The sequence below is a fragment of the Hyperoodon ampullatus genome (genome assembly GCF_949752795.1).
Source record: "Hyperoodon ampullatus genome assembly, chromosome: 10".
In the NCBI taxonomy this organism is placed as follows: domain Eukaryota; kingdom Metazoa; phylum Chordata; class Mammalia; order Artiodactyla; family Ziphiidae; genus Hyperoodon; species Hyperoodon ampullatus.
This window is the reverse complement of record NC_136923.1, coordinates 66,951,374-66,966,315: the sequence shown is the minus strand read 5'-3', so window position 1 is coordinate 66,966,315 and position 14,942 is coordinate 66,951,374. Positions and strand designations below refer to the sequence as shown.

At 44.4% G+C, this 14,942-nt stretch overlaps 1 protein-coding gene across 2 annotated transcripts in view; it reads right to left on the bottom strand.

Moving 5' to 3' along the window:
* Nucleotides 1-459: 459 nt before the first annotated feature.
* Nucleotides 460-14,942, bottom strand: part of BLTP3A (bridge-like lipid transfer protein family member 3A) — a gene marked incomplete at its 5' end in the record, with an annotated part of 52,572 nt that continues 38,089 nt past the window's right edge. The window contains 12 exons of one of the 2 annotated variants that reach the window (XM_079712405.1): nt 460-1,175; nt 1,582-1,688; nt 1,814-1,922; nt 2,369-2,631; nt 4,524-4,674; nt 4,759-4,913; nt 6,662-6,858; nt 11,518-12,974; nt 13,183-13,376; nt 13,625-13,766; nt 14,173-14,312; nt 14,699-14,869. In XM_079712405.1, coding sequence (XP_079568531.1) covers nt 1,050-1,175; nt 1,582-1,688; nt 1,814-1,922; nt 2,369-2,631; nt 4,524-4,674; nt 4,759-4,913; nt 6,662-6,858; nt 11,518-12,974; nt 13,183-13,376; nt 13,625-13,766; nt 14,173-14,312; nt 14,699-14,869 — 3,212 coding nt within the window. In that variant the 3' untranslated portion in view covers nt 460-1,049. The remainder of the gene's footprint in view (nt 1,176-1,581; nt 1,689-1,813; nt 1,923-2,368; nt 2,632-4,523; nt 4,675-4,758; nt 4,914-6,661; nt 6,859-11,517; nt 12,975-13,182; nt 13,377-13,624; nt 13,767-14,172; nt 14,313-14,698; nt 14,870-14,942) is intronic. The other variant, XM_079712406.1, reaches the window with a different exon arrangement.

The window sequence follows — 14,942 nt, the reverse complement described above, 5'->3', positions numbered from 1 at the left end:
TGCTTTGTCTTTTACTTAAGTCAAACTAACATGATTTTAAAAAGCCACAGTGATAGAGGGGGGTGAGAGGAAACAGGCTGAGATGTTAATGTTCAGTTTAAAACACATTTTCAGCTCCCAAACCACCAGGTGCTAACGAGAGTGCTGGTAGAAAGTCATAATGCTGGGAAAGCAGATGTGCCAGGGACCCCAGGGAGACAGGAAATAACCTGTGAGGTGCAGCTGTGGAAGAGAGACAGGACACAGCCAGCAACAGCGGCGCAGAACCAAGCTGCCCTACCGATCCTCACCATGTCATGCCTTCAACCTAGCTCAGGGTGAATAGTTTTTTCTTAAATTTCAAACAAATTGCATTATAGAAGGGAAGGATGATACAAGTGAGCTGCTACTGTTGTTTACTTCCTACCACAGCATCACAGCGATGAAAGCATCACAGAAAGCAAGCTTAACCCTGAAAAATCTGATTGTAATATAAGCCAAGATGACATGAGCTTGGTTTCCTTTCCAAACAAGGCAGACTCCATGTCTCATTTATTCTTGTGCCTCCCCAGGCTCCCACCTTGCTGGCTATTTCCTGTTCCACTCTACTACCGTGGCCGAAGCTCAGGCCAAGGACTTCTCAGGTCCACTACAGGAAGCTCTGGAACATAGAATCTTTGATGGCTCTGTGGGTGACCAACTGAGGAGATGGGTACTCTGCCTTGTTCACACAGGTGGAGCAAGCAAATGTCTCTGCTATGAAACCAGACGGTGGAATGACCCTACAGTGTTGAGGAGATCCCACCTAGTGTGCAGAGGGCCAAAAGGCTTTATACAGGAAAGACGTGATGCCTGAGCCACGCACAAAGCTGCCCCCAACTTCCTGGAACGTGGTAATACTTTGCCCTGTCTTCCATCCAAGTCAGAACTGCTAGTAGAAAGGACACCACGAGTAGTGAGTTGAGCATCCTTAGCTGACTTGTCCAACACTGGATGGTGCCTGTCGCAGGTGGTGCGATTGCTGGTGATCTCCTCCTCTCTCCTTGGCACAGATGGCTGAGCCATTGCTGTCAGAGCTCAAAGAGGGGGTTATATTTCCTAATCTCCTGAAGAAGTTTCTCTTTATCCTGGTTGGCATGAGCCAATGCTTGTTTAGTTTCTATAAGTTCCTTTTGTAGGGTAGGCAGTTCTTGTACCTGAGGAACAATTAGTAATTCACAGTGAATGAATAAGGTAACACACCTTGCAGAAACATCCAGTAAGGGAACAAGGAGTAAGAATTCAAGCGGAACAACCCACAAGTTTGGTCAATGATCAAGAGAACCCAACTAGATATTTTCTAAGAGCCTAAACCCCTCTTCAGAGTTCATCAGTTGCAGGGACAGCAACAGGTGGAAGATGTCATCAGCAACTATTCACCTCCAGCTCCTGACTTACGTCCTCTGTTCAGCACTTCTAGAAGTTGCTGCTAGGTGACAGGAGCCCAGACCACCCAGCTGTACCCAGCACAAGCAACCTTTTCAGCCCTCTGGGTTTTACCAGCTTCTGTGATTACAGCCCCTAAGGGTTTATGGGAAAGGTACTGTTCAGTTATATCCTCACCTGTGGACCAAAAGCCTCCCCTGTGGGCACCGGAAACATCTGTTCTTTTGGGGGCTGCCTCTTCTCACTTTTAAGTACTTCGGCTGATGATCTGTCCTGAGCAGCAGCTGGAAAAAAGTAAAGGTTCTAAATGACAAGCTGCCAGCAACGTTCAGACTATTCCTAGTTGTCACCTATTCCTTTAAAGGAGCAAAAAGGCAGAGAAGCCGGGAGGCTGACAAGCCCAACTCACCGCCTATGTGGAACACACCATCGTCACTCCGCTTCAGCACAACGTGCTCCACGGCTAGAGTGATGGGGATGGGGCCTGGAGAGGTCGGATAGATGGGGGGGATATCGTCCTATAGGAAAGAGAGAAACCACATGATGCCCCCAACCAGCTCAGAGCAGCTTAGGTAACAAGCCATGCTTCTACCACTGAGCTGGAAGCACTTTTATGTCAAATGTATGTTTATCCATACATTCTTGCGAGATGTGAGAGGCATAATTGAGTCTCTCCCACTCTAGAGGTGGTGAGACTGAGGACCTGATAACCTAATGGGCTTGCACAGTCATGCTGCATGCCAAGGGTCAGGGCTAGAGACAAGATCCCCTCACTTGAACCCAGGACTCTTTGCCAGCAACGCATTTTTATATACTACTGTAACACTGACAAAGAATGCTAATATGCATTTCCTCACTTGATCCTCACCACATTTTACAGGGAAAGGAGAAGAAGTTAACAGCTGTCACTGCCAGAATCCCTTGCCTGACAAAGTCTAGGGTAAAACCCAAAAGTTCCTCTCACCTTTAGAGTGATCCTGGAGTTCAGGAGCTCAATCTGCATGGGAACTACCAGTGGGATCTCCTCATCCTCCAAGAAGGGCCCCAGGCCACTGAGCACCGAAGTGAGCAGCTCAAGGTCACAGCCCTGAAGCAATAAACGTAGGAAGCCATTCTGTGTGGCCAGAGGGGAATGAACAGCTGCACCAGGCCCCACCTCAAAGCGAAGGCCTACAGCTGGCCTGATGTGGCCAGTCTTCAAAGTTGAGGCTTCCTGAAAGCTTGTGCCTTTGAGAAGAAAGACAGAAGGAAAACATATTAATTGATTACTAGCCAGTGATTGCTCTAAGCACTTTATATATATTTAATATTCCTAACAACCCTGGGCCAGAAGTATTATTATCATTCCCATTTTAGAGATGAAAGAACTACGGCACAGAGAGTAACTTGCCCAAAGTAACACAACTTGTAAGTAGCAAGGATACGATTTGCACGCAGGCAGCCTGACTGCAAAGACTGTGGGTTGGCTACTTTGCTCTAACGCCTCTCATGACAGAAGGGATGTTAAGGACCAATAAAAAGCTGGTCTTGTTATGAATCAGAGGCACTGGGCTGATGGCCAAGGTAAAGCTCTTAAAACAGAGGACCCTTGGGAATTCCCTGGTGGTCCAGTGGTTAGGACTCGGCGCTTTCACTGCTATGGCCCAGGTTCAATCCGAAGGGAACTAAGATCCCGCAAGCCACACAGCACAGCCAAAAACAAACAAACAAGCAAACAAACAAACAGAGGACCCTGAACTCTGCTAAATTTGATCATCTCTTCCTTTCTCCAAGTCTTGGTCTTCTCACCTCTCTCTGAGGAAGCCAAGTGGGATCTATGCTAATTTACTCAAAACTGCATAAAGAATAATCTCAGGTGTAGCCAAGGCTATGAAACAACTTACATACCTATATAAATGCAAATTGGTACAACCATTCTGGAAAACAAATTGGCATTATCTACTAAGGTTAAAGCTATACCTACCCTAATGACCTAACAATTATTTCCTCAGGAATATAAACCTGGAGAAACTCTCCAACATACATATCAGGAGACACGTACAAGGATGGGCATGTCAAGACAACCTTATTTGAAATAGCAAAAAAACTGGGAACAACCCAAATGTCTGTTCAGAATAGACTGAAGAAGTAACTAGAGTAATGGGTACAAGAGATATTTTGGGGGTGATGGTGATGGTTGTAGAACCCTGTAAGCTTACTAATATTTATCAAATTGTATACTTACAAGGAGTGAATTTCATAGTATGCACAAGCAGTTTTTAAAAAAGCAAAAAGTGGTATATTTCTACAATAGAATATTATATAGTAGTAAAAATGAATAAATTATAGCTAACTCAACAACCTAGAAGAATCTGAAGAATATCATGGTACTTGAAGGAAGCAAATCACAAAAGAATACAAACTATGATTCCATTTAGAAAAACCTGAAAAACTGCAAAGCTAAATAATACATTGATACAAACACATGCAGAAGAATTGTAAAGCAAGAGAATGAGAAATAAAAAATTCAGGACAGTGATTCCCTATTATAGGTGAGAGGCAAGAGGAAGGTTCTGGAGAGGGACTCCCGGGGTCTTCAAAGTTAACGGTACTGTTCTATTTACTAAACTAGGTAGTGGGTACATGGGTTCATTGTACTGTTGTTATTTTGTACCTTATATATATTTTACAAGTATTCTTTAGTATCTACTCAATATTTTTAAAAAACTTTTTAAACAAAGCATGTAGCTTAAGCCCAGATTTTTCCTGTCATCTTTTATAGTATAAATGATAATTCACATCAAAGGACTGAATCAGAAGTTCCCTGATCAGATATAGCTTGATGTTGGCAGCCTCACAAAGAAGTGGACACAGTCCTCATGTATAAGCGTAAGTAGCACCTGGGAGGTGAGGACGGAGACTAGCCTACTGAGTACAAAACCCCAGAAAGAGCTCTGGGAGGCTCCTTGCAAGAAGGAGGCTTCATTAGACTTCTTCCTCCCCCTAATGGCTGCTGGAGAGAAGCGCCAAGGGCTTGGCACTAAGGTAGCTGCCCTTGGAGCACAGTGACAGGAGCAAGTTAAGCTATGGATGCCCCCAGAAAAATCCCACCAGCTCTCCTGCAATCCCACCATCCTCACCTGGGCACTGTCCATGCAGGAACCGCCAGAGTCCCACGGTGCCTAGCTGCTGGAGGGTCAGCTCCTCTGCTTGCAGGGCCACAGTCAGGTCCTCACCACGTACCTCAATCCCCAAAGACACCTCATTCACCTTCAGGACCAGAACTGAGACCTGTAAAAGGAGACTCCCTTAGCTGAGTCCCAAGCTTCCAGCTTACAGCCTACCCTCTGCAGAGAAGAAAGTAGAACAGCTGACCAGGTGAAGATGGAGGTCTTCCCCACTGGGTGAGGCTGAACTGTTGGCCTCCGGTGACCCCTGGCCATAACTATCCGCAACAGGGCTCCCTTGAACACCGGCACTGTCTAAGACATTGGGAAGAGATCCTGGTGGAAGAGATTCTGGACCAGACTCTGCATAAGAAAGGTAACAAAAGAATTTGAGAGTCAAAAAATTCTATTCAAATCCAATCTCTAAAAACAGTGACAACTGCAAAAACAAAACATTTATGACACTCATGAGACAACTGGAAATTTGAAGACTAACTAGATATTTAATGAATTTAGGGAATTATTGTTAATTTTTAAAAGGACAATGGTATTTGGTCACCTTAAAAAAACGTCTGGGGCTTCCCTGGTGGCGCAGTGGTTGAGAATCTGCCTGCCAATGCAGCAGACACGGGTTCGTGTCCTGGTCTGGGAGGGTCCCACATGCCGTGGAGCAACTGGGCCCATGAGCCACAACTACTGAGCCTGCGCGTCTGGAGCTTGTGCTCCTCAACAAGAGAGGCCACAACAGTGAGAGGCCCGCGCACCGCGATGAAGAGTGGCCCCCGCTCGCCGCAACTAGAGAAAGCCCACGCGCAGAAATGAAGACCCAACACAGCCAAAAAATAAATAAATAAAATTAAAAAAAAAAAAAGTCTGTAAATGGAAGCAACCTAAGTGTCTATGGACGGATAAATGGTTAAACAAAATGTGGTATAAACATACAACAAATAATGGTCTTAAAAAGGAAGGAAATTCTGATACATGCTACATACAACGTAAATGAACCTTAAGGACATTTTATGTGAAATGAAACAAGCCAGTCACGTATGGTTCCATTTATGTGAGGTACCCAGACGGTCAAATTCATAGGGACAGAGAGTAGAATGGTGATTGCCAGGGGCTGGTGGAAGACAGAATGAGGAGTTATTGTTTAATGGGTATAGAGTTTTGCAAGATGAAAGAGTTCTGGAGATGGATAGTGGTGATGGTTGTGCAACGATTCGAAGGTAATTAATGCTACTAAATTATAGTTTAAAATAGTTAAGATGGTAAATTTTATGTTATGTGTATTTTACCATAATTTTTAAAATTTTTTAATATTTAAAAATTTTGTATTTTCTAGAGATGCATAATGAAAATATTTATGGATAAAATGATATGTTTGGGATTTGCTCCAAAATAATATGGGAGGAAGGGAAGTGGGCAGAAGAATATATAAAACAAGAATGGCCATGAGTTCTTAATATCTGAAGCTAGGTAATGGGTATATGAAGGTTCGCTATTTGATTCTGTCTATTTTTAAATATTTGGATTTTCCCGTAAGAAATTAATAATAATAACAAAACAAACATGGATATATACCATCCAGCTTAAGAAACAGTACATTCTCTTTTTATTTTCATTTAGATACTCTTAAGGGGTGATTTTAAAAGTTTTCATTTCAATAAGCTGAAAGAAATAGTGTTAACTCCTAGTGGTGATTAATCTAATGCCTAAAGGTTACTTGTTTTATCATAGACAAAAAGCTCCTAGTTATTTTCCAACAATAAAATACATAGTTTAGGCAAAAAGCAGACAACAAACACACACACCATTGATACAGCCACAGAATTAGTCTTACCGCCACAGGTACATGGCTGTAAGACTAGCACTCTCTTCTTTGAGTGTTGTTCTGTGATAAAGGTCAAGTACTAATCAGTAACCTAGAAGATGTGGGGATAAAGTCAGAGCCACAAATCCACTAAAATTTCCCTCTTCTTTTGGTTTTCTGATTAAGAAAATGTCTACTTTATCAAATCTCAGCTCCTTTTGCATCCTGCTGGTCTGAATACAGGCATCAGAAAGAACACTCTTGGGGCTCTACAACTCTGCCCGGCTCTGCTTCCACCTACCAGACTCCAAGAGCATCACAAAGTTCTCACTGCCATCACTGTCCACTGAAATCCGGTCTTCAGGGCCACTGTTATCCAATGAGACACCATCAAATGACTGCTGAGATACTGTCCTCTTCATGGAGGAAAATCGGAGTCGGGCAGCACCTCCACCTACTGGGGCTGCCACCCCCTCATCTATCTTGGCCATGGGCTCCCTGTTTAAAAAACAAAAACAAAATCCACAAATGTGGCTTAGGAGGTATGTTGTTCCATTCCCTTGCAATACCCATCCTTTTCAGCCCAGACCGTTATTGTATACATAAACTTTGATGTCAACTATTACCTGCTACAAGACCACTTTTCAACTGCTGGCCTTTCTGAATCCTCATATTCCAGCATTTCAAACTGCATAGGCAGTTCTCCCATATCAAATGTCAAGGTTATTCAGGGTCATCCCATGTACAGAAGAGACCAACTACCTACAGCCCTGGTGCTTATGAATGGTACCTGAAACCCATGTTCATTCCTCAAGTACTTACTGAATAACCTCTGCATACAAGGCACCATGCAAGGCACCAGGCAGCGGTGGGGAGTGATGAATAAGACATCCCCTGTCCTCAAAGAATGTACATTCTATCAGGAGAGGGGAGACTTATACACAAATAACCTTATATGGTAGTAAGTCACACACACCGTAAGAGGGACAGGGATACAAGCCAAAGGCTAGGCAATACCAAAGAGGGGAAAGGATGAAGAGAACGGCCCTGTGGAAAGAGATTATGTTTGAGGTGGTCCTTGAAGGACTGTGAAAGAGATGACAAAGAGGGCCTTCCATAGGGAAGAAACAGCATGAGCAAAGGCATGGAGCCAGAAAACGAAATGTACCTTTGGAGACTAGTAAAGAGCTCAACTCAGCTGGAGCATAAGTTTTGTCGGGGGAGAGCAATAGAAGATAAAGTTAGAAAGGTTTCTTTAAAGAAATCTTTAAAGACCTTATGTGCCCACGCTCTGATTTTATTTATAGGTGAAGAAAGTGACTCAGTCCCAGTTAAAGGTAGAATTAAGAAGAACCCAAGTCTCCTAACTTCTTGCTAAGTGCTTTTTTCACTTTACCACATGAGTGGCAGCCCGATTATAGAAAACCCTGGACAAAAGATAATGCATGAAAGTGCTCTGAAAACTGTGAAGTGCAGGAGGCATACAGGAAATCTCTGTATAGTCTACTCAATATTGCTGTGAAGCTAAAACTGCTCTAGAAAATAGTCTATTTTAAAAAACTGTAAAGTGCCATATGGATACATCATAATAACTGATTATGCCACACTAAGAAGTTCAAACTCAATTAAGGGAGAATAAAGAAAAAGCCAGAAGGCTTTAGAAAAGGGAAATAACAAGATCATACCTGTGGTTTAAGAAGTTTGACCTGGGACTTCCCTGGTGGCGCAGTGGTCCAGAATCCGCCTGCAAATGCAGGGGACATGGGTTCGAGCCCCGATCTGGGAAGATCCCACATGCCGCAGAGCAACTAAGCTTGTGTCCCACAACTACTGAGCCTGAGCTCTAGAGCCCGCGAACCACAACTACTGAGCCCGCGTGCCACAACTACTGAAGCCCGCACGCCAAGAGCCCGAGCTCTGCAACAAGAGAAGCCACCGTAACGAGAAGCCCACGCACCACAAGGAAGAGTAGCCCCCGCTCACCGCAACTAGAGAAAGCCCGCGCGGAGCAACAAAGACCCAATGTAGCCAAAACTAAATAAACAAATTAATTAATTAATTAATTTAAAAAGAAGTTTGACCTGCCTTTTCCAAATATACTAGAGAGGGAAAGATATCCAATGAGGAAATCAACTAATAGTTCACTAAAATAGTCCGCATGTGGGAGCAGACAGGAGAAACAGATGTGAGACTCCCTAGAGCTGTGCTCCCAGCGTCATCCTCATAGGAACATTATCATCTAAAGGGGAACTCATTAGAAATGCAGCTTCTCAGGCTCCATCTCAGACCTACTGGACGAGGAACTCTGGGGACAAGGCTCAGCACTCTGTGTTTTAACAAGCCTTCAGATGATTCTGAAGCATGCTTAAGTTTAAAAGTATGGTCAGAACCTGACAAATGCCTGGAAGAAGCAGAGCTTGAATGAGCAAAGGAATGATGCCACCAAAAAAAGAAAGAAAAAGAGAACTGGCCGGGGGAGGGAGGGATAAGGAATTTATCCTTTTATATATATGAGGCTCAAGGCACCCCTGGGAGATCAATGTGGAGCTATGGGCAGTAGGTAGTTTTAAAGCAAGAGCAGGGGAGGGGAGGGAAGTCAGGACTGAAAATAAGGACTCTCGCAGACGTGAGGAGATGGACAAAATAACCTAGAGCGAAAGTACAGCTGATCCTTGAACAACACGGGTTTGAACTGCACAGGTCCATTTATATGCAAATTTTTTTCAAGAGTAAATACTATAGTACTGCACAATCCACGGATGGTTGAATCTGTGGATGCGTTGGAACCATTTATATGCAGGAACCTCTTATAGGTAAGGCCAACTATAGGTTACATGCAGATTTTCAACTGCACAGAGATTCAGTGCTCCTAATCACCACATTGATCAAGGGTCAAATGTATTCAAAAATGCGGAGTGATATAAACCTTCTGAAAGTTTGGTAAATACATCAAGAACCTTAAAATGTTTGTAGTGTTTGACCCAGTAATTCCACTTCTGGGTTTTATTCTAAAGATTTAGATATGCATAAAGAGTAATGTTCACAAAAATAGGGACGTTTAACACAGCCTTGGTTTTACCTGAGAAAAAATTGGAAACAGACTAAATGATGCCCCCCAGAGAGTGGACTGGATGAATAAGTTATGATACACCCATTTGCAAGAATATAATAGAGCAATTAAAAATTTTATGTTCAAATACCTCATGAATGGGAAACTATTCACAATAAATCATAAAGTGAATAAAACTGGAAAATTTCTATATTATATAGAAATAATATAAATACACAAATATTATAAAATAATATTTGTGCATTTTATATGAGTAGGCACATATAAGCATTCGCATGGATATACAAATATGTGTAGAAAAACTGGAAGCAAACAGATGCAAATGTAAATAATGGCTATCTCTGGACAATGTCATTACAAGTGACTGTTAACATTTTCTTCTTTATTCTTTTATTTTTCCCCATTGTCAATGAAATGAACACAAATCATTTTTATAATTTAAAAAATAAAAATTATGACAAATGTGATCAGAATATGGACAGCCTAGTGCTGTGGAACAGTTCCATTTACAGGATAAAAGGAAGAAGAGAGCAGCCAAGGGAAAAGAAAAGACTCCTTCCGAGAAGTGCGAGGAACTGGGTGGGTTACAAGTGCCCAGAATGAACTGACCAGCAAGGCTGACTGCACAGAGGAGTCCTGGAAAAAGATGACTGAGAAAAGGCCACTGGCCTGGGCAGTTAGGAAGTCAGTGTTGGTGTTTCAAAAAGAGTTTGTATCACACACCTTTCTTTTCTCCTTTTTACCTCTCCTCTTTTCTCATCTCCCTTACTCTTCTCTAATTAGAAAAGGCAGGCAGCACATCAGGTGATTGGGAGTCCAGGCTTTCAATCCCCACCCCACCACTCACAAGCTGTGTGATCCTGAGCAAGTTTCTTACCTCTATGAGCCTCAGTTTTCTCATCTGTAAAATGTGGAGTGATATTAGGACCTGCCTTATAGGGTTCTTACAATAATTCAATGCATTAATATTGTAATATTTAGGACAAGACCTGACACATAGAAAGTACTCAATAGATGTTGCCTAGTATTATTACATAATTAATCCTTTAAGCTTTCCTCCTCTTTCCTCCTAGGCTATCTAGGCCTAGCAGGTGCTAGTATACCCGCAGGCATTGCTTTGAGACACACTTAAGAAAATCCACTGAGACAAAAGTTCTAAAGCCACTGATCTTCAAACCATGGTCCCCAAACCACTAAGTGTCCCAGCGAAGATTTCCCATAGTTTTCATTATCTTTCCTAAAACCACAGGCACCCATGGAAAAATCTATACCTTCCCACTCTTCCGACTGTGCATTTCTGTGTTTTCTGCTTACTCCCCACTGTAGCCCCGGCGTCTAACACAGAGCCTGGCACACGGTAAGGGCTCAAAAAATACTTGTTGAACGGATGAGTGAAATTCTTCCTTCTCTATTACTCTGACAAATATTGATAAGGTGTACCAGAAAGAGCAAGTCCAAAGCCCCAGCTTTTCTAGTTATAAGATACAGGATCCATGGGCTCATCCTCTCTGAAGCTTCCATTTCCTCAGTTATAAACTGGGGATACAAACCTCTGCAGCGACCTCCCCGAGCTGCTGTGGGGATTACATCAAACAGAATGCTATATGAGAGCCCACTGAAAAGAATAAAATATCATACAGATGCCAGGTATTATTATTCTGATACAGCATAGCTGTATCAATAACAGTGAATCAGTGATAGCTTGATGCTAAGAAGCAATAAATGTTGACTTGAAAACTGCCCAAGACCAGGCTAAGATACATGGAGGCATGAGAAAATCCATGGGGTTCTGTTATTTTATTGCAATTTCTGGTTCTTCTCCTATCACAGAATTAGGTGTAGTCCTGAAAGTAAAGTCCCTCTGACTGTATGCCTATATCCTCTAAGTAGCCTGAAAGTTCTTCCGCTGCTCTACAGGCAGCTCTGAAAACTAAAGGCTTTGCCACATTAACTAGGCCATTCCATACACACTCCTGGACCACGCGGTGCTTCCCAATCTACAAGTGCACATGGCAGGAGGCCTGAGCCCAATGGCCAGAGCTAGGAGGGAGAGAGGAGGTGAATGAAGGAGGCAGAGAACCACTCACTTGGCTGGGGGCAGAGACAGCATCTTGTGCATGGTGGAGGTCATTCGGTCTCTGCCCAGACTGAAGGCATCCTTAGTCAGGGACATAGCTTCCTTGGTGAGGTCCATGGTGGCATGTAGAGCCTCCTTTGTGGCATCCTTGGTCATGTGAATAGCACTTGATAATTCTCCCTCAATGTTCTTCAAGGGGATGAGCTCACCCTGTCCATTCACAGCAGTATCCTTGCCCCCTGGGGGCTTCAACTCAGCTGGTGAGCTAGGTGCCTGGGCGCTGCTCAGTCTCTTGGCCTGTAAGGAATCAACTGCCTCATGGCCCTTCCCTGCCTCCTGCTGTGCAAGAGAATCTGAGTCCTGTACTTCTCCATTGCTATGGAGAGGCAGTGGCCTATCCTGGGATGCATCCAGATTTTCAACGTCACTGTCCTCCAGAACCTTCCTGGGGCTTGCTGGGCCCTGTTCTGAGGAGGCATCAGACTTCAGCTCCCTATCCTCTGAAGGAGACAGCTCTGAATCTACAAGGCTTGTAGTATCTGAACCCTCAGAGTCAGCTTCGACAGCCCCAGGGACAGGATGCATGAGCAGAGCCACCTCAGCACTGGGGAAGAGGACGCCAATGCAAGCTGTCTGGTCCTGTAGAGGAGACCCAGTCATGGCCTCGGTATCCTTAGTAAGCTGCTCCTGAAGACCCTGGAGCACCTCCTTCAGGCGGAGGAGAGCCAAGTACTGGTAGTGGTCAAGCCTCACTCGGACATGCTCAGGCGAGTGTACGAGCACATGCACATCTGCCGCGTCCTCCAGCTCTGTCAGAGGCCCTTTGTTATCCACACTACTGCTGCCTTCTTTCAGAATTTCCATGACTTCTGTAAGGCCTGATAGGCTTTTCAAATCATGCTCAGTCTTTGACCTCTGATGGGACACACTGTCAGGGGCACGGGCCTCAGAATGGACAGGACTGCCAAAGCTGGCGGATGCTTTCAGCCTCCCTTCTGTGGCCATAAGGAGCTTTCGTGCCTGGGCTTGCTGCCAGCGGAGGGGTAGGCAGGCCCAAATCGACAAGGGGAAGGGGGCCACAAAATTCAAGGAATGGCCTTTGAAATTCTCTGTTCCCTCAAAGTCCAAGGAGATCTGGGTGAAGTGGATGGACCAGAGATCCTGGGAAGCCTTAAGCCTCTGGGGAGGGAGGGCACTAGATTGAGGGAGTCGGGAATCCACTTGGAAGGCATGATGCAAAAACAGCATGTGCAGAAGGCTAAAGCCGCCTGGCACCTTGGGAAACTGAACATAATTGGAATGAAAGAACTCAGCAGCAGCAAAACCCCGGAAGAGACTCTGGAGGTCTGGACAGCTACAATGTGGGGCGTGACGTGTATTGGTGGCAGTCACGCCTGATGCAGAGAAGACAAGGGCCTGGGGACGGTGCAACCCAGCCCGCTCTCTCTTCTCCAGCGGGAAGCTCACCTTCAGAAAGAAAATGAAACCCAATTCAGAATGGCCAGCTGAGCAACTCTGCAACCCACCGTTAATACACACATGAAAGACCGTTTGGGCTGTAAAACTGCTTTCCTTACTTCTATCAAATGGACAGAGCAGAACCTTGGATTACAGCCATGGTAGAAGTGCAGCTGTGGCTGCCAACAGGGAACAAAAAGCCCACTCTCTACCCTACCTTCAACCAGAAGGCATCCAGTCGGATGTCCAGGTGTTCATCTTTCTGGCTTGAATCTTCCAGCTTATAGATAGCTTTGAACTGCTCCAAGCTGCGGTATAAATCCAGGCAGAAGAGGTTTCCCCAGAGCAAGCTGACAGGATCCACAGTAAATGTCAGACCATTTAACTGAATGTAAAGATTGGGACAGGGAACTGGAAAGCAGAGAAAAAAAGAAACCATGAATGAAGTAGCAGCTCGACTCTCACTTATCAGCTAATATTCATTTTATTATCAAAGGTATATATTTACACAGGGAAGAGTTTTCAACAGAGGTGTGCTAAACTAACTCAAACACTTAAAACTCCAAATGACAAACAGAATATAAGCAGAGAGCCCCCGAGGCTGACAAATGCGAACAGCAAGAGCAAGACAGTAAGGACTGACCAGAGCAGATGCTTACCTGGCAGCTCCTGATTATCGGGGAAGTAATACTCTGTGAACTCAATATGAATGGCAGAGACCTGAGTGGGGAGGTTGTGAAGTTTCCGACTGCAGGAAAGGAGTGTCGATGGCTTCTTACTTGGCTGTCCAGCTGTAGAAACCTATGCAATCACGAGTTGCTGTTAGCATCTATACAGCACCCAGAATAGAATTTCCTCAATTTCCTCTGAGATAGGAGGATAAAGCCTCTACAACTCTTCCAAAGTCTGTCACAGGGAGCACAGTGCTCTTCACGCAGATTCCAGACATTCTCACACCCGACTAACACTATCTACGAGTTCGTTTTTTCAGTGAAAGGTTTGTAGTGGGGTATTCAGAGGAAAGTGGGGAATCCCAAGTCCTGATCTCAGCAGTCACACTCAGAAAGAAACAGACCAAAGTGTCAAATCCACCTGGAAGGGAGGGAAACAGCCTCCGAATTCTACAACCTTGATCACATTTGTTGCATTCCAAATGAACTGCTCCACCCCTTTCCAGCCCTGTTTCCCTGTGTCGTGGGCTCCTTACCTGGTGGACGTCCAAGTCATCCACCCGTATTACCAAGCAGCTAGAGCGTAGGCGATTCCATGCTGGAGGCCGAAAGACAGCCTGTTGGCTCTGAGAGGGGCTTCTTTCAAGGGGGCTCTTTCGAGGACTGGAGAGAGAATCTAAATAAAAATAAGAAGGTGGGAAAAAGAATCAGATACACTCAACTATCATCATTAATAGAATTCGGAAAATAAAAACCCTAAGATCATTAATGCTATATGTAGGAAAGAGTTTAACACTGGCAAGCTCCAGGATGGAACTCAAAAACTATTCTCTCCTTAAGACCAAGGCAATGGCCTACTGAATAGAGAAGCTGACAACCTCTCTTCCACCCTGCAGCTACCCCTGGAGACAAACAGGACTCCGTAAAGAAAAAAGTCACGGATGTCTCTCCGTGGGATAAAGTTGGAATAATCAGCTGGGAGTAAGTTGGGATAATTAGCCAGTCCAGTGCTTAATGTCAAGAGGCAAAGCAACAGGAGTCCTCCAGCTCCTCATAACCCACCTGCCTTCCTCCAGAAGGGAGAGTCTACCCCCAGGTGCCAGGGTGGTTTCAGACCTGTCTCCTCGTGCCACTTCTCCATTTTACTCTGAAATTCCATCACCAGCTTCTGGGCCCACTGGCCTCGGGTCTCCATGGCCTCACAGTGACGCACCCAATGTTTGCAGCTATCGCCTGTGTGATAAAGCAAAAAGATTTTAGTCTAAGATCATGATCCAATGTTACAAATTTTCTTTTCCATTGGTAT